The sequence below is a fragment of the Dunckerocampus dactyliophorus genome, chromosome 16 (assembly GCF_027744805.1).
Source record: "Dunckerocampus dactyliophorus isolate RoL2022-P2 chromosome 16, RoL_Ddac_1.1, whole genome shotgun sequence".
NCBI classification, from domain to species: Eukaryota; Metazoa; Chordata; class Actinopteri; order Syngnathiformes; family Syngnathidae; genus Dunckerocampus; species Dunckerocampus dactyliophorus.
The window spans coordinates 13549217-13574429 of NC_072834.1; the positions used below are offsets into that span (position 1 = coordinate 13549217).

Genomic DNA, 25213 nt, shown 5'->3' on the forward strand with positions numbered 1-25213 from the left:
ATTTCCTTCATGTTTCTTTATTGTTTGTAATATTTCACTATGACTGCGTGGACAGGATGAAGCTCATGATCATGAGCTTCGAAGAACAGGAAGTGGTCAAGCATGCGCTTTGATGCCTGTGGTGCCGCTGATCCAGCGATAGTAGCGGGAGAGGCGCGTGTAGATGCCGTACTTGCCGTCTGTGGCGCATCCCTCGCCCCAGCTGACAATGCCGGTCAGGAACCACGTGTCTTTGTATTTGGTGGCGTGCGGCCCCCCGCTGTCCCCTTGGCACGAGTCCTTGCGCTGGTTCTGGAAGCCGGCGCAGAACATGAAGCGTGTGATTTTCTGACGGCTGCTCTGCTTGCACTCTGTGCGCTCCACAAAGGGAACCTCCACCTTCTGTAGTTTGGTGGCCTGAAGACCTCCTAAGTTGAGGACCCCCCATCCGCTGACCAGCGAGCTGCTAGTGTCCTGCAAAATGTTCTCCGTGAAGTCTCTGGGTCCGAGGCAGATGGGCCGGCGCTGCTGAGACAACTCCACGGGGCCGGCCAGCTTCAGCAGAGCCACGTCGTGGTTGTACGGCGACTTCTGGAAGTTGTAAAGGGGGTGCACGTGCTCCTCAGCCACCTCGTAGTCTCGCTCTGGACCCTCCAACACTTTCACGTCATGCTCGCCTGAGACAGAAATACAGTGGTACTTCAGTTAACATCCACCCCGGTTAGCACCTTTATCGGTTAACATCCAAAATTTATGCTAAAAAATGTTGCTGCCTGGTTAGCGTGCAATATGGCGCGCGTAACAAACTTTTGTATTTGTGCAGCACCTGAATCCTATTGAGATGCTGTGGCATGACCTTTAAAAGGCGGTTCATGCTGGAAAACCCTCCAATGTGGCTGAATTACAACAATTCTGCAAAGATTCTGCCAAAATTCTGCCAAAATTCCTCCACAGCGCTGTAAGAGACTCACACAAGTTATCACAAACACTTGATTGCAGTTGTGGCTGCTAAGGGTGGCCCAAACAGTTGTTAGTTTTCGGGGGCAATCACTTTTTCACACGTGGGTTTGGATTTTTTTTCCCCCTTAATAATAAAAAGTTCCCCTGCAATTGACTAGCAGCTAGTCCAGGGTGTACCCCGCCTCTCGCCGGAAGTCAGCTGGGATAGGCTCCAGCATACCCCTGTGACCCTAATGAGGACAAGTGTAATGGATGCCAGCCCTCTGAAGCTGTACAAGTGTATGTTGGTAAAACTCACTCCCTCTGCCTTAAGAGCTGCGCTGAGCACGCGGTCGACAGTCCGGGCTTTTGGCCGTGTGGTCAGCGCTCTCGCCTCCCATTAAGGAGGTGTTGTGTTCATTTTGTGTTCAGTTGTGTTGTCACTGACTAATATTTACATTTGTTTGATGATCTGAAACATTTAAGTGTGACAAACATGCAAAAAAAAAAAAAGAAATCAGGAACGGGGCAAAGACTTTTTCACACCGCCGCATGTGCTCAAAAGACGAGTGTAAGTATGAAAGTGCGCCAATTGAGACACAGCCTGGGGCTCACGCACCTTACCAAACTTGAACATGGCAAAAAACGTGTAAGTGTAAGAAGCGGTAGAAAAAAGCTGGTCGATAACTCGAGTGGTTGAGTAGTTGCAATTTATCATCCAAAAAAGGAGAGCTGAAGAAATGATAGAAATGGTAGATATTATTTTCTGTAAATGTGCAATGACAGTGATGGATTACAAAACTGTCAACATTTGCACCCTCAGGAACCAAGTAAACAGTGTACACTGTATACTTAAGTGTACTGTACTGATGGAAGTATTCCATTTGAACAGCATTAGAGAAGAGGACGACATGATGGCGGTGCTGTTGGCTCACCCGCTCTGACAAAGAAGTTCTTCCCAGACTGTTTGGCCTGAACCACGCAGTGCGCTGCCGTGATGACCCACATGGCACTGAGCAGAGAACCACCACAGAACACTTCTGCTAACTGGAGCGAGTCTGAGTGGGACATGAGGGCCACCTGTGTGACCCCACACACACACGCAAGCAAGGGTGTAAGTGAGCACCTAAGTGGGTGGAGTCACAAAGGAAGTGATGACATACCTGCCAAGGAACCTCTCCGGCGACGACCTCGCGTCCTCCCACGATCCTCTGGTCGCTGTTCTCCTGCGCCGTGATGGAGGGAAGAGTGGGGAAGAAGGACGCCAGAGATGCTTGTGTGCTCTCGCCGGATGCTGACCTCACTGACCGGCCCTTGACGTCTGACCCCAGCGAAGTGTTGACCTTCAGTGTTTGGTTCGCATCAAGGTTGTATTCGTAATCGAGCCACTCGTCCGGGATGACGTCATCCTCGTCGATGCTGGAGTTGCTGTGTGTGGTGTACGTCCTGTTGGATGTGCGTGGCGTCTGAGAGGAGCCTCCGAGCTTACCGCAGCTGAACTCTCCTGTCCAAGACGACACGCTCTGTCCTCATATGGACCGCCGCTAGTGTGTATGTGTGTGTGTGTTTTCACCTGTCGGCTCACAAGTCCTCAAGTCATCTCCAAGTGTGTATCCAGGTGCACAGCGGCACAGTGCAAGCTCCGCTTCCATCACGCAGAAGTGTGAGCACCCCCCATTGTTGACCGAGCACTGCTTGTTGACCTCTGCAGGGCGAACACACTCACACAGGTGTGTGTGTGTGCGTGTCTTTGTGGGTGTGTGTGCACACGCTCACCGCACTTACCAATCTCACAGTTTTTGCCGCCAAAGTTTTCGTTACACCAGCAGACGTACGAATTGACCCCATCTTGACACACACCATCATTCTGGCAAGGGGGGGGCTTGCACTGGTCTCCATCTGTGCAAATACGGCATACACACACGTACACGCATGAACGCACAAAATCCACACTGATGGCAAACATGTAGCATCTTACCAACGTATCCTGCCCAGAATTCCATCTGGAAACAAGGAGGTGGTCAAAGAAGCCTTGATGACATCATCACTTTTGTGTGTATGTGTGTGTGTGTGTGTGCACGCACAGTTTTCTCCTCGTTCTCAAACACTTCCCTGGCCTCCTCGAGGGTGCACGTCTCTTCCCGGCACTCGCGCTCCAGGTTGCCCACCAGCACCTCCTCAAGGTGGCCGCTGTTGTACCTGCGCTGGCGCTGCAGCACGCCGTGCGCAGTCTGACGCGACACAAAGACACCACCTGCTGCGACACCCACAGAATGTTCTTCAAACGCCAGCAACCCCGCCTACTGTATATCGTCACGTCCTGTTTTATTTTGAACACTCACTGATTTAGCATGCCCATATTTTGACGACAATCCCGCAGCGCATGACCTGTGACCTCCTCCCAACCTTTTTGTTTTTATAGAATGACATCAAACGTGTTTATCCCCTGACCGACTCACCTGTATTTGCCGCCGTGACGCCGGAGTATAATACAAGTGTTTGCAAGAGGCCCAAAACCGCCAAACACGCAGTCGCCATTTTGAATCTGCTTCACTCACTTCCACACACGATTCCAAAGTACAACAACACTGTTTACACGGTCTGTGTGTGTGTGTGTGTGTGTCTGTATGTGTGTTGTTTGCCAAGCAGCTTTCAATGGACAAAAAGTACTACACAGCAACCGTTCATCCATCCATTCTTTGTCTATGCCGCTTATCCTCATTAGGGTTGCGGGGGTATACTGGACCCTATCCCAGCTCATTCACACTCACATTCATACCTATGGACAATTTAGAGCCACCAATTAACCTAACATGCATGTTTTTGGAATGTGGGAGGACACCGGAGTACCCGGAGAAAACCCACGCACGAGAACATGCAAACTCCACACGGAGATGCGGAGATTCGAACCCAGGTCTTCTCAATCTCTTGACCGTGTGTCCAACATGCTAACCACTAGTTCAGGTTCAGTAATATTTATTCATGTTTATTTTTGTCCCTTATTGTTCATGAATGTTTATTAATGTTCATTATTATTTGTTTTTGTTCGTTGTTAATGTTCATTTTTGTTCATCCATCCATCTTCTACCGCTTATCCGAGGTTGGGTCGCGGGGGCAGCAGCCTAAACAGGGAAGCCCAGTCTTCCCTCTCCCCGGCCACTTCGTGCAGCTCCTCCCGTCAGATCCCAAGGCCAGTTGAGAGACTTTGTCTCTCCAGCATGTCCTGGTCCTCCCTGAGGCCTTCTACCGATTGGGCTCCCCAGGGAGGTGTCCGGGAGGCATCCTGACCAGATGCCCAAGCCACCTCATCTGGCTCCTGTCAATGTGGAGGAAAAGCGGTTCTACTCCGAGTCTCGGTTCTACTCATGGTCATGACAGTGCTTCTCACCTTATCTCTAAGGGAGAGCCCAGCCACCCTACAGAGAAAACTCATTTCGGCCGCTTGCACCCGCAATCTTGTCCTTTCGGTCACCACACAAAGCTCATGACCATAGGTGAAGGTAGAAACGTAGATCGACCGGTAAATTGAGGGCTTTGCCTTTTGGCTCAGTTGTCTTTTGACCACAACGGACCGATGTAGAGTCTGCATCACTGCAGACGCCGCACCAATTTTCCTGTCGATCTCACGTTCCATCCTTCCCTCACTCGTGAACAAGACCCCAAGGTACTTAAACTCCTCCACTTGGGGCAGGATCTCATCCCTGACCCAGAGATGGCACTCCACCCTCTTCCTGGCGAGAACCATGGACATCGACATGGGCTCAATGAAGCCAGCAGGACCACAGACCCAATCCTGCGGCCACCAAACCGGAACCCCTCAACGCCCTGGCTGCACCTAGAAATTCTGTCCATAAAAGTAATGAACAGAATCAGTGACAAAGGGCAGCCCTGGCGGAGTCCAACCCTCACTGGAAACGTGTCTGACTTATTGCCGGCAATGCGAACCAAACTCTGACACCAGTCATACAGGAAACGAACAGCCTGAATTAGCTGATGAGATACCTCATACTCCCGGAGTACCCCCCACAGAATTCCTCGAGGAACCCAGTCGAATGCCTTCTCCAAGTTCACATAACACATGTAGACTGGATGGGCAAACTCCCATGCACCCTCAAGGACCTGCTGATAGTGCAGAGCTGGTCCACAGTTCCACGACCAGGAAGAAAACCACACTGCTCCTCCTGAATCCGAGGTTCAACTATCCGGCGGATCCTCCTCTCCAGAACCCCTGAATAGACCTTACCAGGAAGGCTGAGGAGGGTGATCTCACAACAGTTGGATCAGATAGTTTGTTGATGTTCATTTTAATTCATTATTGTTCAGTAATGTTCATTCAGTGTTGCTTTATGAGTTTCCACATGTCAGACATGCAGGGGGTCAAATCAAACACCCTCCGAGACACCTTGATTTCTATGTGTGTGTGTGTGTGTGTGTGTGTGTGACGTGTGTTTATTGATGCTTGGCTCATTTGCTGAGTCAGCGTGTGCCTTCATTGGACGCATGAGGGCCCTTTGGGGGCTGAACATCACCTTCATCTTTGTGGTCCTGATGCTGACTCCTCCCCCTCATCTTGTTGGACCAATCAGAGGCCTCCAGACATGGCGACAAGTCAAATAAATCATCTTGTCGTCATGGTTACCACACGGCGTTTGTGTCAGCCGAGTGTGGGGAAGGCATTGTGGTCACGCCCCAGGCCGTGCACGCCACCAACGCGTTGACCGTCTCCATGAGCTGGAAAACAAGCCGAGAAGACAAAGAAGATGGTGTCAAAGGTCAGTGTTAGTCTTTTGATTCACGATGACGACGATGTGTTTCAGCCGTGAATGAACAAGAAGCTTTTTGTATCACTTTCATTTAATGTCATTTCCCAGAGCCTTCACGTGCACGCTCACTCATTCACTCTCTCACGCTCTCATACATTCACCATAACATGAATGAACTAGCAGGACATGGACTAGCAGGGTGGAAGAAGATGAGAATTTTGACCATAGAGGAGCGGGTCATGCAAACAGGAACATGGATAGCGAGTTCATCTAGCAAGGATTTACAGATGAAACATACAGGTATGTATACCAGGAATTACTCCTCCTGAAACACACACACACACACAGCAGTGGGCGCATGAAGTACACAGGAGGTAAAAGGTCACAAGTCGATTATTGTTCTGGTTAGATGATGGGTTTGTGTGGCTACTGGTTGCTAGGCAAAATATGTGGCGCTCAATTATAGCTGGCCAATGAACAAAAGTGATACGCCAGCCACGCCCACTAGACCGTTTGAATTTGGGGGCTGATGATGCCACCTGCTGGATGTGGAATGGCACGGCTCCTAATGTACAGTGGACACGCAATGTCACGTTTGATTAATAGCTCAGAAGAGCAGCTTATTTACAGCTCAACACCTACTAGTTACTACTTACTCAACTGGTCACTACTTATACTTACACTACTGCTGTCATAATGTCATGTTTGATAAATAGCTCAGAAAAACAGCTTCACTCAACGTCTACACACACTACTAGTTAATACTGACTGGACTGGTCACTACGTACACTACTTATACTTACACTACTAGTCTATTGTTTGTCGCAATGTCACGTTTGATGTTATAGCTCATAAGAGTGGCGTATTTACAGCTCAATGACAGGTCAACATCCACTACTTACACTGCTAGTCACTACCTTTACTTGCACTGCTAGCATCATGTTCGTCACAATCTCGTGTTTGATGTAATGCCTCAGAAGAGCATCTGACTTACAGCTCAGCATATAGTTACTACTTACTCCAGTGCTCACTACTTACAATACGACGGTCATGTTGTGTCACAATGTCATGTTTGTTGGACAGGTCATAAGAGTAGCTTACTTTCAAGTCGACATCTACTGGTTACTACGTGCACTACTGGCCACCACTTACACTACACTAGATCGTACTTACACTAATAGTTTCTAGTCTACTGGTCACGACTTACACTACTAGTCACTACCAGTTACTATAAACTACTAATTACACTAATTGTTACAAGTTATGCTTACACTTCTAGCTAATAGTCACACTACTACTAACTAGTCAAACTTATACTATTGGCAACACTTCCAAGTTCTACCCCTTAGTCATTCCCCTGTCTTACCCTATAAGCTTGTGTGTTTAGGTTGCACGGGTGTAGTGGGGCGTCGTCACATGGGCACAGGTGGGTGTGCGTGCTTACGCACAAGCCATAAATGGCGCGCACTTACTTGCTCGTGCAGGGGAGGAGCAGAGATGAAAGGCTGGGAAGTCGTCATTTTTGGTGAGCGTTTTGTCACACATTTACCTTCCCGTTTTGTTATACATTTTACCACGCTTCCTTACACTGCTGCGCGCCATCGGCCAACATTTCACATGAAAAGTGTTTGCTCTCCCGGTTTGGTCTCATCATTATCAAAGCTTATTACAATAAACCTCAACCACACCAAGGTATGGGGTTCAGCATCTCTCATCTCTACAGCCGCGTCATCAAGACGTAGGACCCATTCCGACCCGCTCAGCAGAAGTAAGTAAAAGGAGGTCAAAATATACCCCCTCTGCTTCCCCTTAGAAGCTAGGGCCAAGGGGAAGAAGAAGCCACTAAGAAATGGGACACCACTTGATTCTCATTACATCATCACCTTTCACCGCTTGTTGGCTGTGACATAGACAGATGAGATAATGAAATTATTCATAATAAATGTTTCCTATACCATAAAGTAAGGTGAATACATTTCTACATTATGTCAATGTTATACAGCCTATCTCAGAACACATATTTTAAATAAAAGGCACACATTTTGCCGTGGTCGAGTGGCTAGCATGTTGGCCACGCAGTCATAGTCAGGAGATCGGGAACACCTGGGTTCGAATCTCCGTTGGGGATTTCTGTGTGGAGTTTGCATGTTCTCCCCGTGTGTGGGGTACTCCGGTTTCCTCCCACATTCCAAAAACATGCATGTTAGGTTAATTGGCGACTCTAAATTGTCCGTAGGTATGAATGTGAGTGTGAATGGTTGTTTGTCTATATGTGCCCTGCGATTGGCTGGCGACCAGTCCAGGGTGTACCCCGCCTGTCGCCCAAAGTCAGCTGGGATAGGCTCCAGCATACCCTCGCGACCCTAATGAGAAGAAGCATAGAAAATGGATGGATGGATGGATGGATGGATGGATGGATGGATGGGCACACAAACTGTGACGTTGCAAAACAACAAACGACTCTGATTAACAACAGCTTACAACCAGCACTGCAACACTTATACAAATAGAAAATGTATGAAATATACATATGGCATAGAAATAACAACATAACAAACTTTATGAACATCAATAAATGTATAAACCTTATCAACTATTATTTCAAGGTTTGGCCTCGCTCTCCTCCTGTCGTTGATGTTCTCCCACGGATTCTTTTGTAATAAAGTCCAGAATGGCATTTTGTTGCATTTGACTTTTCCATACTGGGATTGCAACACATGGCGAATGTTTACGTGGAGTAGCAAATGATTGAATATCTAATAAAACATGAGTGACGTTACCGTGAAAATCAATAATTATGCGTAATTACTTACATTTATATTCTCCTTTCAGTCTCTGCTTTGCCGTCTTGTCAATGGGTGTTGCAGCTTCGCCTACGCCTTCATTTCATTCTTGTTTTGCTAAGGAAGAACCCGCATTGTCTTCTTCTTGGCTAAGGGACTGTAGACCATCAATCCATCTCCTCCATGCCATGTGTCCTGTACAGAACAGAATGGGTTCAGTTTGCCTAATTTACATAATTCTTCAATCGCTAGCAGTGTGGCTCTTGGGTGCTGTATGTTTGCAAATTTTCTCCCTGACAAAATTCACAATGTTGATTAAACACTCTGCACCGACAAAAGCACCTCCAGTTGCACCCAAAAGGCAGAGGAAGATGCTAATCATTACACAAAAAGTTGGAATTCTGGACATGCTGGAGGAAGGTAGAACTTACGCAGCTGTAGGGCGCCATTACGGAATAAATGACTCTTCAGTTCGTACCATAAAGAAGGAGGAAAATAACATAAGGACAACAGCAGCATATGAACAAGGATGCAAAAAGGGCTTTAACTGTCTGCAACAAGACCACGGAGAGGCCGCCTCTGCGGATGCCGTGGCAGAGGCATACGTGAACAAATTTAAAGCCATCATCGAGGAAAGGGCTATAAGCCTGAATAAGCTTTTAATATGATGACACAGGCTTATTTTGGAAACATTACATGGCTGATCCAGCCCATGGACCAAAAATCAACTTCTAGTACACGGTTTTCACTTAACACTGGTATTTTTTGGAACCTGGCCCCCGCGTTAAACGAGGGAAAGCTGTATACCCCTTAGCAATTACCCCTTACCCCTCAATTTAAGGAGAATTGGGACACCACTTGATTCTCCTGAACGCACAAAACCTATAGGGGTATGGGGTAGAATTGGGAATCAGCTTTACACTTCTACGTACACTTGGAGTATACTAGTTACAGCAATAATTATTAACTAACTAGTTACTATTTACTAGTTACATTACTCAACACTATTGCTTACACTATTATTTACTAGTTTGGCTTAAAACAGCAAACACTTAACGAGGTTTATTGTGTATTTTTTTTTCATGTGAAACTTTAGGTTGCTGAGTGTGAAGTATTTATTTGTGTGATCAGCACTTTTAGACGTGCACTCTGCAGTGTGTGTGTGTAATGGACGGGTGGTGCTCATCTCCGAGTGTATGATATATAATGTGCTATTATGGGATGGATGTGTATGATAATCTTGCAGGCAAAGCCACTGAGAGCATTCCGGGCTCCGTCTACCTTCTGGAACCCCTATGTGCGCGTATTAGTGCATGGCAACCATGTTTGGGCGGGGGGCAGGTGCTGTGATTTGGGAATGTGGCCTGCTGATGAATGATTGATGAAGCTGCTGAGGCTTTAATGGCCGCTAATGTTGTCTAATGGATCCAAAGCCGTGGAGACTCTCAACCTCCGTCCTTCCTGCTACTTCGGTGGAGCGCAGCAAACAGGAAGTGTCAAACACTCTTGAGCTCCATGGACGCAGCATGACTTTCCCTCTACGCAGATCCACCTCAGGTAGGACGCTTGTGGGAAGAAACTTAGGACGGCTAGAGGAAGGCAGGAATGTTGATGATGTTCTAGAAGTTTCAACAGATATTTGACCTGGTGGCAGAGTGTCTCCCTCTTTGGGCTGAGGAGGAAGGAGGACAGAGTCAGTGCAGAATGCTCCCTCCTTCCTCCTTACGGAGGACAGAGTTGGAGCAGAGGATGTCCTCCTTCCTGCTCAGGGAGTTGATCCAGCTGATGGTTCAGGAACGTCCTTGCTAAGGTCTTCCTGGCTGTCCAACCAGGAGACATCTGAGCAGACCCAGGACACACTGGACGACATCTCTATGTCAGCTGGCCTGGGAACACCTCTGTGTCCCTTTATGAAGGAGGTGACATGGAAGGAAAGTCTGGATGGATGGAGAGGTGGTGTGTGAGAAGTTGTCTTCAAGGCTGTCACGCAGATAGTCCTCTGTGTGGGACATGAAAGACAAGGATGGTCTTCTTCGAGGATCATGTTGTCATGGCAACAGAAGAACACATGACGAACAGAAGTTAGCAGGTGTGTGTGTGTGTGTGTGTGTGCACATCAGTGCCCAGGTCGTGACCCCAGGCGTGTTCATCACTTTCTTCTGTAGCGCCGCCTCCTCCGTCATGCTGCGTTTGTCTTGTGTGTGTGTGTGTGTGTGTGTTGGGGGGGGGGGTCACGTGTGTGTGTGAGCTTCTTGCAGCACCTCTGCACCAAAACAAAACAGCCCCTCCCCCTCAAAGATCCCCCCCCATCTTTACTCATCACACACAAACAGACACACACATACACGTCCATGTAAAGAGGGCTGCAGTTGGCATTTTTTTTATGAAAGGCGCTTTGTTTCATTGACAAACATCAGATGGTGTGTGTGTGTGTGTGTTAGGGGGGAGTTGCGCAGCTGCAGTACGCACCCCTCACACACACACACACACACACACACACCCGCACACACCTGTTCAGAGGCTGTTGAGTCGCCATTCGGATCAGAAGATCAGGACGTCCTCCGGGCTGTGGGGCGTCGCCTTGTCTGCGTGGAAGGGGGCACAGGGGAGGGGGGCGGCGGGATGGGGTCGTGGGGGTGGGGGCGGTTTTATCGGACGCATTTGATGACTTCCGTGGACTTGAGGACCTGACGTGTGACGTGAACGGTCCTCACCAACGCACCCCCCCCCTCTCTCTTTCTGGGGGGGTCATGTCGCGCGCGGCCGCCATCGCCAGCTCGCTCATCCGCCAGAAGCGGCAAGCGCGTGAACGCGAGAAGGCGACCACGTGCCGCGGTGGCGGGAGTCCGAGCAAGGGCGCCAACGAGCACGAGAACAGCCCGCTGAGCGTCTTCTCGCGTGTCAAGTTGTTTGGCTCGAGGAAGAAGAGGAAGAGGAGGCGACCACCAGGTGTGACGTCATCATCATCGTCTGCGTGAAGGGGGCGTGGCACTTCATCATCATCTTCATGCTTCACGTATTGTTGTAAACGGCATGTGAACACATGACGTGGCTGTGTTTATAATGGCTGCCCCCCCACAGAGCCCCAGCTGAAGGGCATCGTGACGCGGCTGTGCAGTCGTCATGGCTACCAGCTGCTGATGGAGCCTGATGGAAGCATCCATGGCACCAAAGAAGAAGACAGCGCCTACGGTACACAACTACAAACTACATACAGAAACTTATTGCTTTTGTGTGTCTGTGTGTCCTGAGCTCATCTTGTGTGTATTTCTAGCTGTGTTCAACCTGATCCCTGTGGGCCTTCGTGTGGTGGCCATCCAGGGGGTCCAAAGCAAACTGTACCTGGCCATGAACAGCGAGGGCTTCCTCTACACTTCTGTACGACATCACACATACACACAGAAGAACTAATCAGAGATCAAATTTTTAAAACTGGTTCCATTTCTCGGGGCAACCAGGCCAGCATCCTCAGCCACTTGGTATTCTAGGGAGGAGCTGGTTGCCATAGCGACACAGGAATAAGGAAATGCAAATATTGCTGCAGTCTTCATTTTCAGGTCACATGACTTGATGCTTGCATCCACAGGAGCACTTCACCCCCGAGTGCAAGTTCAAGGAGTCGGTATTTGAGAACTACTACGTCACCTACTCTTCCATGCTGTACCGCCAGCAGGCGTCGGGCCGGGCCTGGTACCTGGGCCTCAACAAGGAGGGCGCAATCATGAAGGGCAACCATGTGAAGAAGAACAAAGCTGCTGCACACTTCATACCCAAACCCCTCAAAGGTAAAGCTGGACATGGCCACTTCATTAGGCACACCATCCAAGACAGCATCTCGTGACTTGGTGTACCTTATCAAGTGGTCATTGACATATACAGCACAGTGTGTCCCTAAAGTCTGGACATATAATACACATACATGATACAACAAAAAGTTGAATTTAATTAATAATCAATAAATATTGCTTTTAAAATTAAAAATTCTAATTACAAAATTTAAAAAAATTTAACTATTTAAGAAATATAAAAGATACAAATATGCAGAAAATATATTAACATTAATACATTTAACTAAAAAGAAAATATTTATCGTGTATATCAATTTACACTTTTCAATTTTTTTTTTTTTAGAATATACGCATTTTTGCCTACGTGACCACACTTTAGGGACACCCTGTATTGTAGAATGTACAGTATGCATTAAGCTAGTCTTGAAACTTCAAAACCAATGGAATTCTTGCTGCGGTACAGAAAAATTGTCATATGTTAGCCCCTTCACTTCAGCAACCTGCCATTAAAAAAATGAATAGGGTTCTTACTTGTTTACACACTTGAAACGCGCATGTGTGTGTGTGTGTGTGCACAGTGGCCATGTACAGGGAGCCGTCCCTCCACGACCTGACAGAGCTGTCGCGCTCAGGCAGCGCCACACCCACAAAAAGTCGCAGCGCTTCGGCTATACTTAACGGCGGGAAGACACCCAGCAGCAATGACCTATCCTAGCCCCCTGGATCCAGCCCGCCCTACACCACACACACACACACACACACACGTGCACACACAGATCTCAGGCTGACAAGCCCGCCGTCAGGCCGGTAAGAGGAAGCGGGAGAAGCTTGAAGGACCCACTGTGATGTAAATAAAGGAAAGACAATCAAAGTTGACTCAGCTGAGAGTCGCACACTCAGACTGTTAGCACAACCAAAAAGTCTGCTTGGAAACCACGCCATGACGGCCATGTTTACACTGAAGTTCCTTGTACACGTATGAGGTCATGACCTTTGCTTGCATGCATGTGTGCGTGCATGTTTGTCCTTTTGAATAAGTTGTCTCAAAACACTTTAGCAGATCTTTCTTGTTCTTGTTGCATGAGCACTTGCTGACCTCTGCTCTCTAGCAGCATGCTTTCTACTCGCACACACTCTTCCACCAGAGGGTGCTACAGAACCAATAGGGCCAAACCACAACACTAGTGATTGGACCAATAGGAAGCAGCGAAACATGAATGGACCAATGGGAGCACACTTCCTCCTGTGGACTGAATAAACTTTCTAAACAAGTCTTTGTTGATAAAGTATTTATGTTAAGGTTGTGTGACACAAAGTAAAACAATATGTAAAGTGCAACAGTAAAGAACACAAAATTAATAAGAACTAAGGAGGCAATTTGTGTAGAAATTGCGTATGAATGCTGAAGAGCTGAAGCTGAAATTAAATCCTGTACAGAAAACATAGAATAACTGGGAAATTGGAACATTTTGGGGTGTGGAATATTAGCCTGAATGTTTTGATGCTGGAATGGTTTGAGTAGGTTGGGAAATGCCATCAATTTTAATGGGAATTTATGGATCTAACAATGTGGATTTTTGGAAAGTGGAAAATAGATGACATGAATGTTATGAACGAGCCGAATGGCTTGAATCGGCTGAGAAATGTGGAATTAGTAAGAATTCTTAGGATCAAAGGGAATGTGGAATTTTGAGAAAATTGGGAATTTTGGGGATGTGTAAAGCTCTTAGTCTAAAAGTACTGAATGATCTGAATATTTCCAGGTGTAAATGGTTACAACAACTGTCCACTCATTTTCAATGGGAATTTTGTTGCGGAAAATGTGGGAGTTTTTTGGAATGATAACCATTGTGTCCTGAATGAGATTAATATTTTCATGTTTGGTTTTAATTGGTTGAAAAAACAGGAAGCAGGTGAGCAGGATGAAGTAGGAACAATAAATAAATAGAAAAAAGAAAATGCTCTTCAGTATTCACACAATAACAATAATCATCATAACAATAATAATAACTTACAACTTTTGGTTTTCCATTAAATCAAATCAGTGTAGGTGGTCGCCGTGCGTGCTCACGTGCACGCACTGTCAGTGCCAGTCACTTTGGTTTCCTAATGATATGTAGACGAGCCGAGGGGGGAGGGGCCTCTACATGTGACTCAGTCTAACCTGCCAAACACAAAGTGTCCCCTCTTCCTCTTTGTCTTGTCCTTTTGTCCTCATCCTCCATGTTTGAATGTCTATGTGCAGGTCTTTGACTCCCACTCCTGGAAAACACCACACAGGTGAGGAAGGCGTTCTCATGCGCCTCACATGCACACACACACAGACCTTTGCCTTCTGCATGACGTTGCCCTTGGAAGAAGCGTAAAGCGATGGAGGTCGTTTGCGGAGTTCGGACGCTGAATTGACGGGAATGATGTCGTTGTAAACTTTGTCCACCTTGCTGCCCTGCCTCTGCACACGCACATACACACACACACACACACACACACAGACACACACACACACACACACACCAACGTGAACATGTTTGGCCGACGTATAGTAAAAATGGCTTCCTACCTTGCCACTGACAGTGGCGTTGGTGGGTGGAGCTAGTTGACCCCTGGCCAGTGACTTGTTGAGGTTGTCTTTGACTTCAGTCAGTCGGAGCTCTAGCTCCACCCTCTCTTCCTCCTTCTGTTTACATAGCGCCTCCAGCTGGGCCAGCCGCCGCTCTACCACAGCATCTGAACGCAAACAAACACACTGAGCACTGTTACCAGCACAACTGTGGGCGGGGCTCTGCCTAGTGACTCACTCGTCACGCCGCTCGTCTTCAAGTCCTTCTTCTCCCTGCGGAGGGAAATTAGGGTGTGTCTGAGTTGCTCCTTCTGCCTCTCTAGCTCTTCCTGCTGCGTCAGGTAGCGCCTGGCGTCCTCCTCTGCTCGCAGTTTCCCATAGCGTCCGTACTGGTTGACGTCTGGCGGGAAAGATAGCAGAACATGAAGAAGCCTCAACATTGCCTGACAAGTAGACAAAGAAGGCGGTCCCTCACTGGAAGCGTGTCTCTTGATGGCGGCCTGTTGCTCCGTCTTCTCAGAGTCCCTACTGGAGAAGGAAGCGTGGCGTCTCACCTGGCCACCTCTGGCCCTGGCCTCCTCGTCGTCGTCCTGCGCGGGACACGTGAACATCAAGTGCATGGCTGAGAACAAGCTGAGGCAGAAGGCAAGCTCACCTCCACGCTTTCGTAAACCTCATCATACGTGGTGGAGTCTGCGGTGGTGGCCGACGTGGCCCACCTGTGGCAGAGCAATCATTAGACGGGCAAAGTGAAGGACAAGGTGGGGACAGGACAGGAAGTCTCACAGGAAGGAGTGTCTGGCAGCATGGCGTATGTCCGTCAGTGTGTCTATGTCAATGTAGTCATAGTGAAGCTCCTCAGGTAACGTGGCACTGCCCGTCTCGGCAAACAGGATGCCCAACCAGCGGCCCAACGTCTCAGAGCAGCTGGCCTGATAAAAGTCCACAAACAAGCGTAGGCGGGACACTCAACAACACTGATGATGTCACACGTTTACCTCCAAGGACGCTAGCTCCAGGCTTTCCCGCAGGATGCGGAAAGAAAAGGGATGCTTGGGGCCGCACCCCCCAGGGACCACCTCGCTCCCCCCCAGGGGAACCATAAGGACAGGAGGCCGCTGGTCGCCGGGGTCCCTGTGCAGGTACAGACTTCCTGCTCGCACCACACACCAGCGATCCTTCCAAACTCCGCCCACACACACGCTCAGATAGCCTGGGGGGACAAACACACGATGGTGGACATAGTGTATTTGGACTACTGAGGTCAGTGGCTCAAAGTCGCAAACTGAGGCTCACCACAGCGAGGGTTGTCATGGTGACCAGACGGCGCCTTGCGTTTGGAGAAGGTGATGATTTGGTTGATCTTCTTCCCGGCCGCTCGGCTCATCGATCCTGTCAGTTCCGAGAAGGCACCACGTTTTCCTTTGCCTGAAATCAAATATGACGTCACACGTTGTGATCTCACAGGGCACCTGGGGGGGTGGGGCGTTACAGGACGCGCCCACTGAGGAACTTTATTGACATTCAAATCCAACACAGATTTATTTCATTCATCTTTTACTACTGAACCCGAGTGTGTGTGTGTGTGTGTGTGTGTGTGTGTGTGTTCAGCCCCTGTGACCTAATTTCCTGTCACACTTCCTGTGAAGTGAGTGGGACACAATAGCAGGAAGAAGACAGGAAGGACGTCATAACTGGTCACATCTCACTTCCTGTCGCTCCTTCACTCCGTAAACAGGAGACAGAACACAACCACTAACCTTATTAACTACAAAGCACCAGCAACCTTATTCACTATAACTAGTCATAACAACCACTAACGTTAACTAGAACTAGTTACTGTTAATAACAACCACTAAAATTAATAAGTACAACTAATCATAACAACCACCAGCCTTAATTAACCTTATTAACTACAACGAGTTACTGATCTTAACAACCACTAACCTTATTAACTAAAACTAATCATAACCACTAACCTTATTAAATACAAGTTACTGGTCATATCAACCACTAACCTTATTAACTACAACTACTGTAAATTCGAGTGTGTAAGCCGCACCCACTAAATTTAGGGGAAAAACCAGATTTGTACATACGTATATAAGCCGGAACGGTGTATAAGCCGCACGTGTCCACGTCATAAAATGGCATATTGTGGCATGCAAGAGTCCGTGAGGACCAGGCAGCTCTTTATTTGACAGGAGCCAATCATGAACTATGAAAAAACTAACGAGTTTGCCAACCCATTGGAAATTGCAGGAGGTCATTACTCAATAGCAGTATTTTTGTTTTCCCATAATGCATTTAATTTGAGCAACACATTTCATTGGAGGACAAGTAGCCTAGAAAATGGATTGTTGGCACGGAAATGCTGCCTCTGTCCATCAGAGGAGCCCGGCGCTCAGATCCCAGAGGGAGGCTGATGTCATTGCCCCAATTAATGTGCTGCTCAGATGCAATGCATTAAGGGAGTAGTTACATTTTTGGCTACGTAGCAGGACGGGAGAGACTAACTTTAACAATGGTGACAGATGAGCAATCCGTAGCAGTGGAAAGTAGTAAAGAAGAAGAAAAAGAAGCAGGTAAACGACCACTTGGGGGTAACACATTAGTGTTAGTGTCGTGCTTAGCAATTGCTAAAATTACATGCATCAAACACAGATATTATTACGTGACAATGTAAACCAACCAAATGTATCGGCAGCATTCCGTCCTGGTCCTGGTTCATGTGTGGCTGGTTGACAGTCTGCTGTCGGTCCGCTGTCCGAGTCTGATGTGTGCCTGTCAGCCTGCAGCAGTTGAGGCAAAGATAACCTTGAAAATGCACATTGTTCCTGTCCCCAACCTGTAACCAAGCAGCTGATGATGTCATCACATGCAGCGGAATCATGGGAGTTTTTGTCATCATGACCCTCATCATGTACACAATCATCTGGTGTCATATTAGGTGAGCGGTGTGTGTAGGGTTGGGACACAGGCAAGGGAAGAACCAGACACATTTTCACAGTAGTTGATATTTTGTCACATGGTACGTTTCATTTTCTAAAGTTGTCAGTGACTTGTGCATGAATTCAGACATATCATATCAGGTGGTTGGTTCTTGGTGTGCTTTGGTGTATGTGTAGACACCTTGTCCAGCTCCAGCTTTCTGTCAACCACGGGAGAGGTGGATCCACTCAGGCCATCCATGTTGCCACAGTGGCTGCCAACATCTTGCACCACCTGCACACACAAACAACAACAACAGATGACAACACAACACTCGTTGTACCGCCACACACACATGCAACAGTACTTTGAGCCATCGCTGGGCTTGCTCTTTGCTCTGTACAGCCAGAACCAGAACCTCTCCGCCCGGCAGGGAAAAGCGCAGCTCGTGTCTCTTTTTGCGGCCCTCCTTGTTGACATAGATGACGTTGCACAAGTTGAGGGGGAGCTCTGTATGGGGTGTGCTCTCCTTGATGCTCTTGTAGCACTACACGCACGCACATGCGGACACACACGTACCCATTGAGAGTGAAGCAAGGAAAAACAAGTAATTGTAGACAGAAAAGGTGTCTCTCACCTGCAGTTTGTTGTCTCGAACCACCACCAGCTGTTTGGTCCACTGTCCAAAGCGCTTTTTCCGCAACAGGAATGCACAAATTCTGCAGTCCCGGACCGGGCCATCTGGACTCTCATCAGCCGTCCATCTCTGAGAAGAACCCTGTGCTTTGGCCTCCTCTTCCTCCTCCTCGTATGACTCGTAGGAGCTGCTCAAAGCGTCTGAGTCGTTATCTGAGCACAGGGAGAGCACAGGTCATTCTTCCTTGAGGGAATCCCACTGGTTTCCAGACATTAGCACCAGGAATTCTGGCGGACTGACAGGAGTTTTGGGGAGGGCCATTGATCCTGGTGGTGGGGTAGTTGTTGTCTGCATCTTCATAGTAAGCGTCTTCCTCTGAGATCCTGGAAGCTGCTGGAGAAGACGACAATGTAAACACAATTTCATCACACTGTGTGTGTGTTAGAGTTGAACCCACGGTCCATGTTGGTGGTGAAGTACTGTGGGGCAGAGCCTGGATGAAGAGGAACGGCCTCCTCGTAGTAGTCCTCAGGGAGGGGAGTGGCAGGCAGTGGAGGGGGCGTGTCCGTAGGCCTCTGAGGACGAGATGATGGTGTGAGCACGCACTTGAGAATGAAGAAGTGTCACACTCACAGATTTATTAGGAAGCGTCTCCTCCTCTTCCTCAGTGTGCTCCGTCTGCTGGACAGGGGAGGTGCTGAGAGCCTGGAGATCACAGTCTGTGAGGACAACAAACATGACATCCTCAGAAATTTTCTCGGTCCTCGGGACAGGAGAAGATGCTCCTAGAACTCACCAAAGTGGTCAAACAAAGACTCGACAAAGCTGGTGCCGTTGCCGTAGAGACAGCTGTTCATGTAGACATCAGATCTGCTGACTGAGGAGAACATGAAGCACACGTGAGCTTCTACTTCCTCCATCAGACCTCAAAGTGTGGAAAATCAGTTAGTCCTTCTTTGCTCTGACGACTGTTTTTAACTGACCTGACACCTGCAGCGCGTCCAGGATGTTGCGTACAGACGCCATCTTGTCTGCGGTGGCGGAGCTGACACTTTCGTGATCCAACATCTTCAGTAGAGCACCGAGCTCGCTGACCAGACGCTCCACCACGTCTGCAGGAGAACGCTGTGTCACCACTTACTCTTAACTTTGAGTCAATTGAACGACATTCAAATACTTTAAACAATAGATAATATGACACACACACACGTTGTGTACAATGTGTCAGATAATGCTACATATTATTGTGTTAGATCTTCTCCTTGGAGTGTGGACATGTTTGTTGCTTTGGAATGTTTTTGTCCTCATGTCAAACACTCACATCCTGTGTGTGTGTGTGTTGAGGTTTGACCCTGACACACACAGACACACACACGCACACACACATACACACACATCCGGCTTGCTCAGAACTGATGAAGGCGGAGGATGGATGGGGTCGGTGGGGGGTCATTCAGGAAAAGAAGGCAAAGTCAAGAAGCACATTGAATTGTTCTAGAAATGCACAAAGTGATGAAGAGGAGGTCAGCTGCTCTTCCTGAAAACAACTTGTTTGTCGCACACACACACACACACACACACACACACACACACACACGCACAAGTGATGTGTTGTGATGTTCATGGCTGGTGAGGCACTGACTCCTTTGGAGTTTTTCATTGTTAATACATGTTGCTCATTAAGAGGATAACAAGAAAAAGAAGAAAAATCACTTTGGTTTAAAAAAAAAAATTATTCAAATTGTTTTCAAATACATCTTAGTCCCCTTTATTTTTTTTATTAACCGGAAAAAAATTGTGGTCTTACCGTTTATTTGTATATGAAGTACATGCACCCTATCCTTTTCCAGGAAAAGCCGGATCGCCTCCTGATAAGTTTGGATATATAATCCTCCATCTTGGCAGTCCAGTTCATTAATTCACTCATTCATTTCATTCATTCATTCATTCATTCAGCAGCGCATTCAAATATCTTGCTATTGACATGTTTGTAAATCTAGCTCTAGCCGGCACCAATGTTTGCGTATTTCAAGATTATTTTTTTAAACCCTGGCTTTCACTCTCTATTGAAGAAAGGCAGTGACAAGCCTTTTTATGCTATCATGGTTCATTTTTTTAATTATTAATTTTTTTGGCAGGTGAGTCTCTCCTCCACTGACTGTATGTCACTGATACATTTTATGAAAGATGCCATCAGCACAACAGTAGTAAAATGAAGACTTCAACATGGAATGATCTAGAGAGGCACAGTTGTGGCAGACCTCCTGGGTCCTGATGACCAACTGGACACACACACACACACACACACACATACACATACACGCGCATGCACACACAAAGACAATAGTCTATTGTTTTCACAGAGCAGAATTAGACTCAAAGGAACTCAAAGAGAAAACAACTCACACACAAAGCCAAAAAAGGGGTGTGGCACAACACAGCTGCATTATCTCTCTGAGCAGCCATTCATGCATCCAGCAGCTGTGTGTGTGTGTGTGTGTGTGTGTGTGTGTGTGTGTTTGTGAGCGTCTGTCTAGGCCAGCAGCTATCTGAGCCGTGCGTTAGTTGGCCCAATGAGGTGAAGGCTCGTCAACAAGTCATGTGACTTTTCATCACATTCTCTTGACTAACTTGTCCCAAAAACTTTCTCCATGTCTGCTTGTGGTTCACTGTCGTTGTCTCCAGGGACCCGCAGGCTGAGGATCAGCTGCGCTGAGAGCTTGTGGTCAGCCACACCCACACAGCCAGCCTTGTAACCCCCCCATTGCACGCGCACACGCACAAACAGTCATGAGACCTCATCCATGCGACTTTCATTTAGATCTTTTTTTTTTTAATGTTTGCAGCAGTTTGTGGTGAAGCAGCTTCTTCTTCTCAAATATTTGCAGGCTTCATCTTTTTCGAGGTCAAAGGTCAGGCTCCATCCGTTCTTCTGAGACAGTTGTCTTCCAACTCGTCGCTCATAATTTCTTCCCACACGTTGCCATGGCAAAACAAACATGTTGCTGCACTTTTTACATACATTTAGCAAAATTCTGCAGCGGGGGTTGGGGGGGCAGCTCTGACTATGACATCAAAGTATCAAAACAATTGTACACACAACATACAGCCTGTACTCACTGCTAAGCACAGTATTGTGTTGTATTTATTGTTTATCTACTACTGCTTTCAACCATGGCCCCTGTTTTCATCTGATTACGTCATTCTACCTGAGTGCCAATATGACGTCACTCCCTTGGCGTAACAGTGGATGAGCACAGCGTCACTCCTTAATTAAACTCATTTTAAAAACACAAAAACATTATTTTGGGTAAAGCTAAGAGACGCTCACACGGTGTTGCTTTGAGGTTTAGTAGTTGAACGTGTGTGCTACAGTGAACACAACCAGCCACTAGCTTGTAGCTTAAGTTCAAACTTAAGCTAACTTGGTTGTAAGTGTGCACTCTTAAAAACTCACCGCTTTGGCGTTCGGGGTCCATGCTGTCAAAATATCCTTTAGTTTGTCCTTTCCCTCCACTTTGCTGCCCGGCTAAGGACTTCCTGCTGTTTCATTCAAATTTTACGTTTCGTCAGGGTGGACTGCAGAGACAGCGGCCGGACTGAAGGAGCCTCTCTGCGGCCAAAGGGAAGCACAGTGACCGCCGGATGGAGGGCGGGCTCCACGGCCAGAGCCTGAGCCTGGGCCTGGGTCCTAGCGCCGCACAAATGTACTTCGCAGCAAAGACGCTCATCAATACTGTGCCTTTAAGAAGCCTGGACCATTTAGATTAGTTTGGATTCGACTTTATTTTCATTACACAAGTACAAGGTAACCAACGACATGCAGTTTTGCATTTAACAGTATAACATTTTACAGTATATATAATATAAATTATATATAATATGTATTCATTATATATGTATAGATGTCGGAATAGACATAATGTACAGTCTATTGAGATGGTATGGACATGTTTACAGATTCTGACATACAAAATAAAGTGCAATAAGCACAATATACTGATTGACATAACATATGGATGAGTCCAGATGAGCTATATGGATATCTGGGGGTCAGAGATGTTCACAAGTCTTGTTTTGCAAGTCCAAGTCATGTCTCAAGTCTTTGGTCACAAGTCCAACTCAAGTCTCAGGTCTTTGTGGGGTAGGACTTGTCAAGTCCTTGGCCACAAGTCCAAGTCAAGTCCCAGCTCTTTGGGGGTGAGACTTCTTGAGTCTTTGGTCATGAGTCTAACTCAAGTCTCATGTCCAAAAAAAAATAAATCTGTCATGTCTTTTCTTGTTTTACAAGCCTTCTATCGTCTGCTCCTAAGAATCTGTCTCCTAAGAATACTGCACAGCTATTCAAGATTCAAGATTCAAGAGAGTTTTATTGTCATGTGCATGGTAAAACAGCAGCTATACTATGCAATGAAAATCTTATTCTGTTCATTCTCCCAAGAAAAGAAAGAAAACACAAGAAAGAATAAGAACATAAGAAACATAAACACATAAACATATATACCAATAAATTAAGCAACAACAAAAAGAAGAGACAATAATACAAATAAATAAGTAAATAAATAAATAAATAAATAAAGTGCTATGAGTGTGTGTTGCGTGCGGCGTGTGTGAGTGCTTCGTTGAGAAGCCTGATGGCCTGTGGGTAAAAGCTGTTTGCCAGCCTTGTGGTCCTGGACTTCAAACTCCTGTAGCGTCTGCCTGACGGTAGGAGTGTGAATAATGAGTGTTGTGGATGTGTGCTATGTCAAAAGACCAAAGAGTGATGTTATTCTCCCTGAAGAAGTCCTTGGTCAAGCGAGCATTGTGAACTGCAGCGTTGTCCTGTTGAAAAACCCAGCTGTTACCACACAGATGAGGGCCCTCAGTCATGAGGGATGCCCGCTGCAACATCTGCACGTAAGCAGTCGCCGTTTGACGGCCCTGCACCACCTGAAGCTCCAGTGTTCCACTGAATAAAAAGCACCCCAGATCATGATGGACCCCCCTCCAATGTGCCGGGTAGAAAACATCTCAGGTGGGATCTCCTTGTCATGCCAGTAACGTTGGAAGCCATCTGGACCGTCAAGGTTACATTTTTTCTCATCAGAGAATCAAACTTTTTTCCACCTTTCAATGTCCCATGTTTGATGCTCCCTGGCAAAGTCTAAACGGGCAGTTTTGTGGTGTTGAAGGAGACGAGGTCTTTGAATTTGTTTATTTTTTAAACCCTTTTCCCGCAGATGCCCTCTGATGGTTATTGCGCTGCAGTTGGCACCAGTAAGGGCCTTAGTTTGGGTCGAAGACCGCCCTATGTCTTGATGGACAGCCAATGGGATCCTCCGGCTCAGCGCAGTTGTGATTTTTGGGGGTCTACCGCTTGACTTTTTTGTTCCATAATGCTCAGGATCTTTCAAAAAATGTAGAATGACTGATTTACTGCGCCCAACCTCAGCAGCAATGGCACGCTGGGAGACGCCTTGCTTATGCAGCTCGACAATCAGACCACATTGAAAAAGAGAAAACTTCTTAGCTTTAGCTGTCAGGAGGGCATGACAGTGTGAATGCCTGACAGGAAATAAAAATTTTGAGCAGATTTAGGCTTTTATAGCCTGTGGTCTTATACTTTTGATCAGGTGATAAAGAACCCATTTCAGTTGTTTTTTTTTGTATAAATTCCAAGTTCCAAATGTTTTTTGTCTCACTCCCCTTCTTGCTTTTGCATATTGCAGCTCTACTTAAAACCTCATTAAGATGCAAATGTGCAAAATGCAAACACTAGCAATTTTTCAACTGGTCTTAAGATTTTGATCAGGAGTGTATCTTGCTCCCTATTGTGCAGGCTCTGTCAGATTATAATTAAAAAAATATAGAAAATGTTACACATCACCCAATCATAGGCTTTGTTGGCTAAAAGGCTAATTAACATCCTTCTAATTAGTGTAAAACATCACACTTTAGCCAAATGCAAACAACTTGTAATTGAAACACTTAAAAGTGTCGCCATAGTGTCATCTGAGATACTAATGCGTGGGGCCGCGAGCCACCCACCAGGATGCATAATATGGCTACCATGTCAAAAAGGAGGGAATGACATTAAGCTCATCATATGTTTCAGAGTTTCCCCAATGTTAATAAGCCAAAAATAGAAAGTAAAAAAGAAAACATAATAATGTTTAACACAAAAATGTCATATGGAGTGACGTGCGATGAGGTCCATGGCTGGAGAGGCACTGACTCCTCTGGAGTTTTAATGTTAAAACAGGCTGCTCATTAAAAGGATAACAAGATAAAGAAGAGAATAATTCACTTTGGTTACAAAAATGTTTTGAAATTGTTCTGAAATAATTCTTAGTCCCATTTATTTATTTTTTTAACTGACAAACAGCTTCTCCAGGAAAAGTTCTGATACTTTGTTGTAAAAGTCTGACAACCTCCTGTTCAGCTTGTCTTTTTTGTTTGTACACCGAGCTCTAGCTGGCACTAGTGATGCGCGATACCATTGATTTCATTTTGGCGATACCGATACTTTGTGCAAATTCACCTAATGTGTCTGGTAAATTTTAAAAAGTTGTGTATTTCATATGATAGCATTAAGAATACATTCCGAGTCCTTGTGGTGTATTGGAGTGATACATCGGTGCTCTGTTGCATGTCTGTTATTGTATTTCCTACTGTGTCCAGTTTGTCCCGGTAAATATAGAGCCACAACAAAAAAAAAAAAACACCGGCTTTTCCTCTGTATGGAAGAATGTCAGTGGCAAGCACTTGCAGCTCACGCACACCCCTTCAGAACGATTGATGATGATTGCTCTGTGTTTTTATCTTCCAATTAACACGAAGAATGATGTCAC

General features: G+C 46.7%; 3 protein-coding genes across 7 annotated transcripts; 1 reads left to right on the forward strand and 2 right to left on the reverse strand.

Annotated features, from left to right (window-relative positions):
* Position 1: 1 nt before the first annotated feature.
* On the reverse strand, positions 2–11140 carry f9b (coagulation factor IXb). 4 transcript variants are annotated; one of them, XM_054754899.1, is made up of 10 exons: positions 10975–11140; positions 8495–8659; positions 5448–5649; positions 3003–3172; positions 2897–2921; positions 2704–2817; positions 2492–2623; positions 2082–2422; positions 1854–1998; positions 2–656 (listed from the first exon to the last, which is right to left on the reverse strand). In XM_054754899.1, the coding sequence occupies exons 3-10, from the start codon at positions 5485–5487 to the stop codon at positions 97–99; spliced, it is 1527 nt and encodes a 508-aa protein (XP_054610874.1). In that variant the 5' UTR covers positions 5488–5649; positions 8495–8659; positions 10975–11140; the 3' UTR covers positions 2–96. The 4 variants fall into 4 exon arrangements, with proteins under 4 accessions (XP_054610874.1, XP_054610875.1, XP_054610873.1 ...); XM_054754900.1 differs by lacking the exons at positions 8495–8659; positions 10975–11140 and adding an exon at positions 7048–7066; XM_054754898.1 differs by lacking the exons at positions 5448–5649; positions 8495–8659; positions 10975–11140 and adding an exon at positions 3378–5425.
* LOC129168989 (fibroblast growth factor 13-like) lies at positions 10807–14324 on the forward strand. Its single transcript, XM_054754901.1, has 5 exons — positions 10807–11413; positions 11546–11656; positions 11739–11842; positions 12051–12249; positions 12831–14324. Exons 1-5 carry the CDS (start codon positions 11215–11217, stop codon positions 12965–12967), a joined length of 750 nt encoding a protein of 249 aa, XP_054610876.1. The 5' UTR covers positions 10807–11214; the 3' UTR covers positions 12968–14324.
* LOC129168987 (actin filament-associated protein 1-like 1) lies at positions 13520–22067 on the reverse strand. Of its 2 annotated transcripts, none has more exons than XM_054754896.1 (19): positions 21838–22067; positions 19364–19492; positions 19177–19257; positions 19014–19099; positions 18838–18955; positions 18681–18770; positions 18381–18592; positions 18111–18290; positions 17945–18037; positions 17505–17604; positions 16109–16240; positions 15811–16025; positions 15599–15744; positions 15468–15531; positions 15288–15402; positions 15051–15212; positions 14813–14979; positions 14579–14704; positions 13520–14514 (listed from the first exon to the last, which is right to left on the reverse strand). In XM_054754896.1, the coding sequence occupies exons 1-19, from the start codon at positions 21857–21859 to the stop codon at positions 14488–14490; spliced, it is 2265 nt and encodes a 754-aa protein (XP_054610871.1). In that variant the 5' UTR covers positions 21860–22067; the 3' UTR covers positions 13520–14487. The 2 variants fall into 2 exon arrangements, with proteins under 2 accessions (XP_054610871.1, XP_054610869.1); XM_054754894.1 differs by having other exon boundaries at positions 18681–18773.
* Between the last annotated feature and the right edge of the window lie 3146 nt (positions 22068–25213).

Bases quoted from the DNA above. Each gene is read 5' to 3' on its own strand.
- f9b (XM_054754897.1), bottom strand. From the start codon at position 3,456: ATGGCGACTGCGTGTTTGGCGGTTTTGGGCCTCTTGCAAACACTTGTA. The intron at 3,176-3,377 runs GTGAGTCGGTCA...TGGGTGTCGCAG, and splicing joins CGTCACGGCGGCAAATACAG to CAGGTGGTGTCTTTGTGTCG. The intron at 1,999-2,081 runs GTATGTCATCAC...GGGGTCACACAG, and splicing joins CCGGAGAGGTTCCTTGGCAG to GTGGCCCTCATGTCCCACTC.
- LOC129168989 (XM_054754901.1), top strand. From the start codon at position 11,215: ATGTCGCGCGCGGCCGCCATCGCCAGCTCGCTCATCCGCCAGAAGCGG. The intron at 11,657-11,738 runs GTACACAACTAC...GTGTATTTCTAG, and splicing joins AGAAGAAGACAGCGCCTACG to CTGTGTTCAACCTGATCCCT. The intron at 12,250-12,830 runs GTAAAGCTGGAC...GTGTGTGCACAG, and splicing joins CATACCCAAACCCCTCAAAG to TGGCCATGTACAGGGAGCCG.
- LOC129168987 (XM_054754894.1), bottom strand. From the start codon at position 21,859: ATGGACCCCGAACGCCAAAGCG. The intron at 18,038-18,110 runs GTACTGTTGCAT...TTGTGTGTGCAG, and splicing joins AAGCCCAGCGATGGCTCAAA to GTGGTGCAAGATGTTGGCAG. The intron at 15,213-15,287 runs GTGAGGGACCGC...CTTTCCCGCCAG, and splicing joins CATCAAGAGACACGCTTCCA to ACGTCAACCAGTACGGACGC.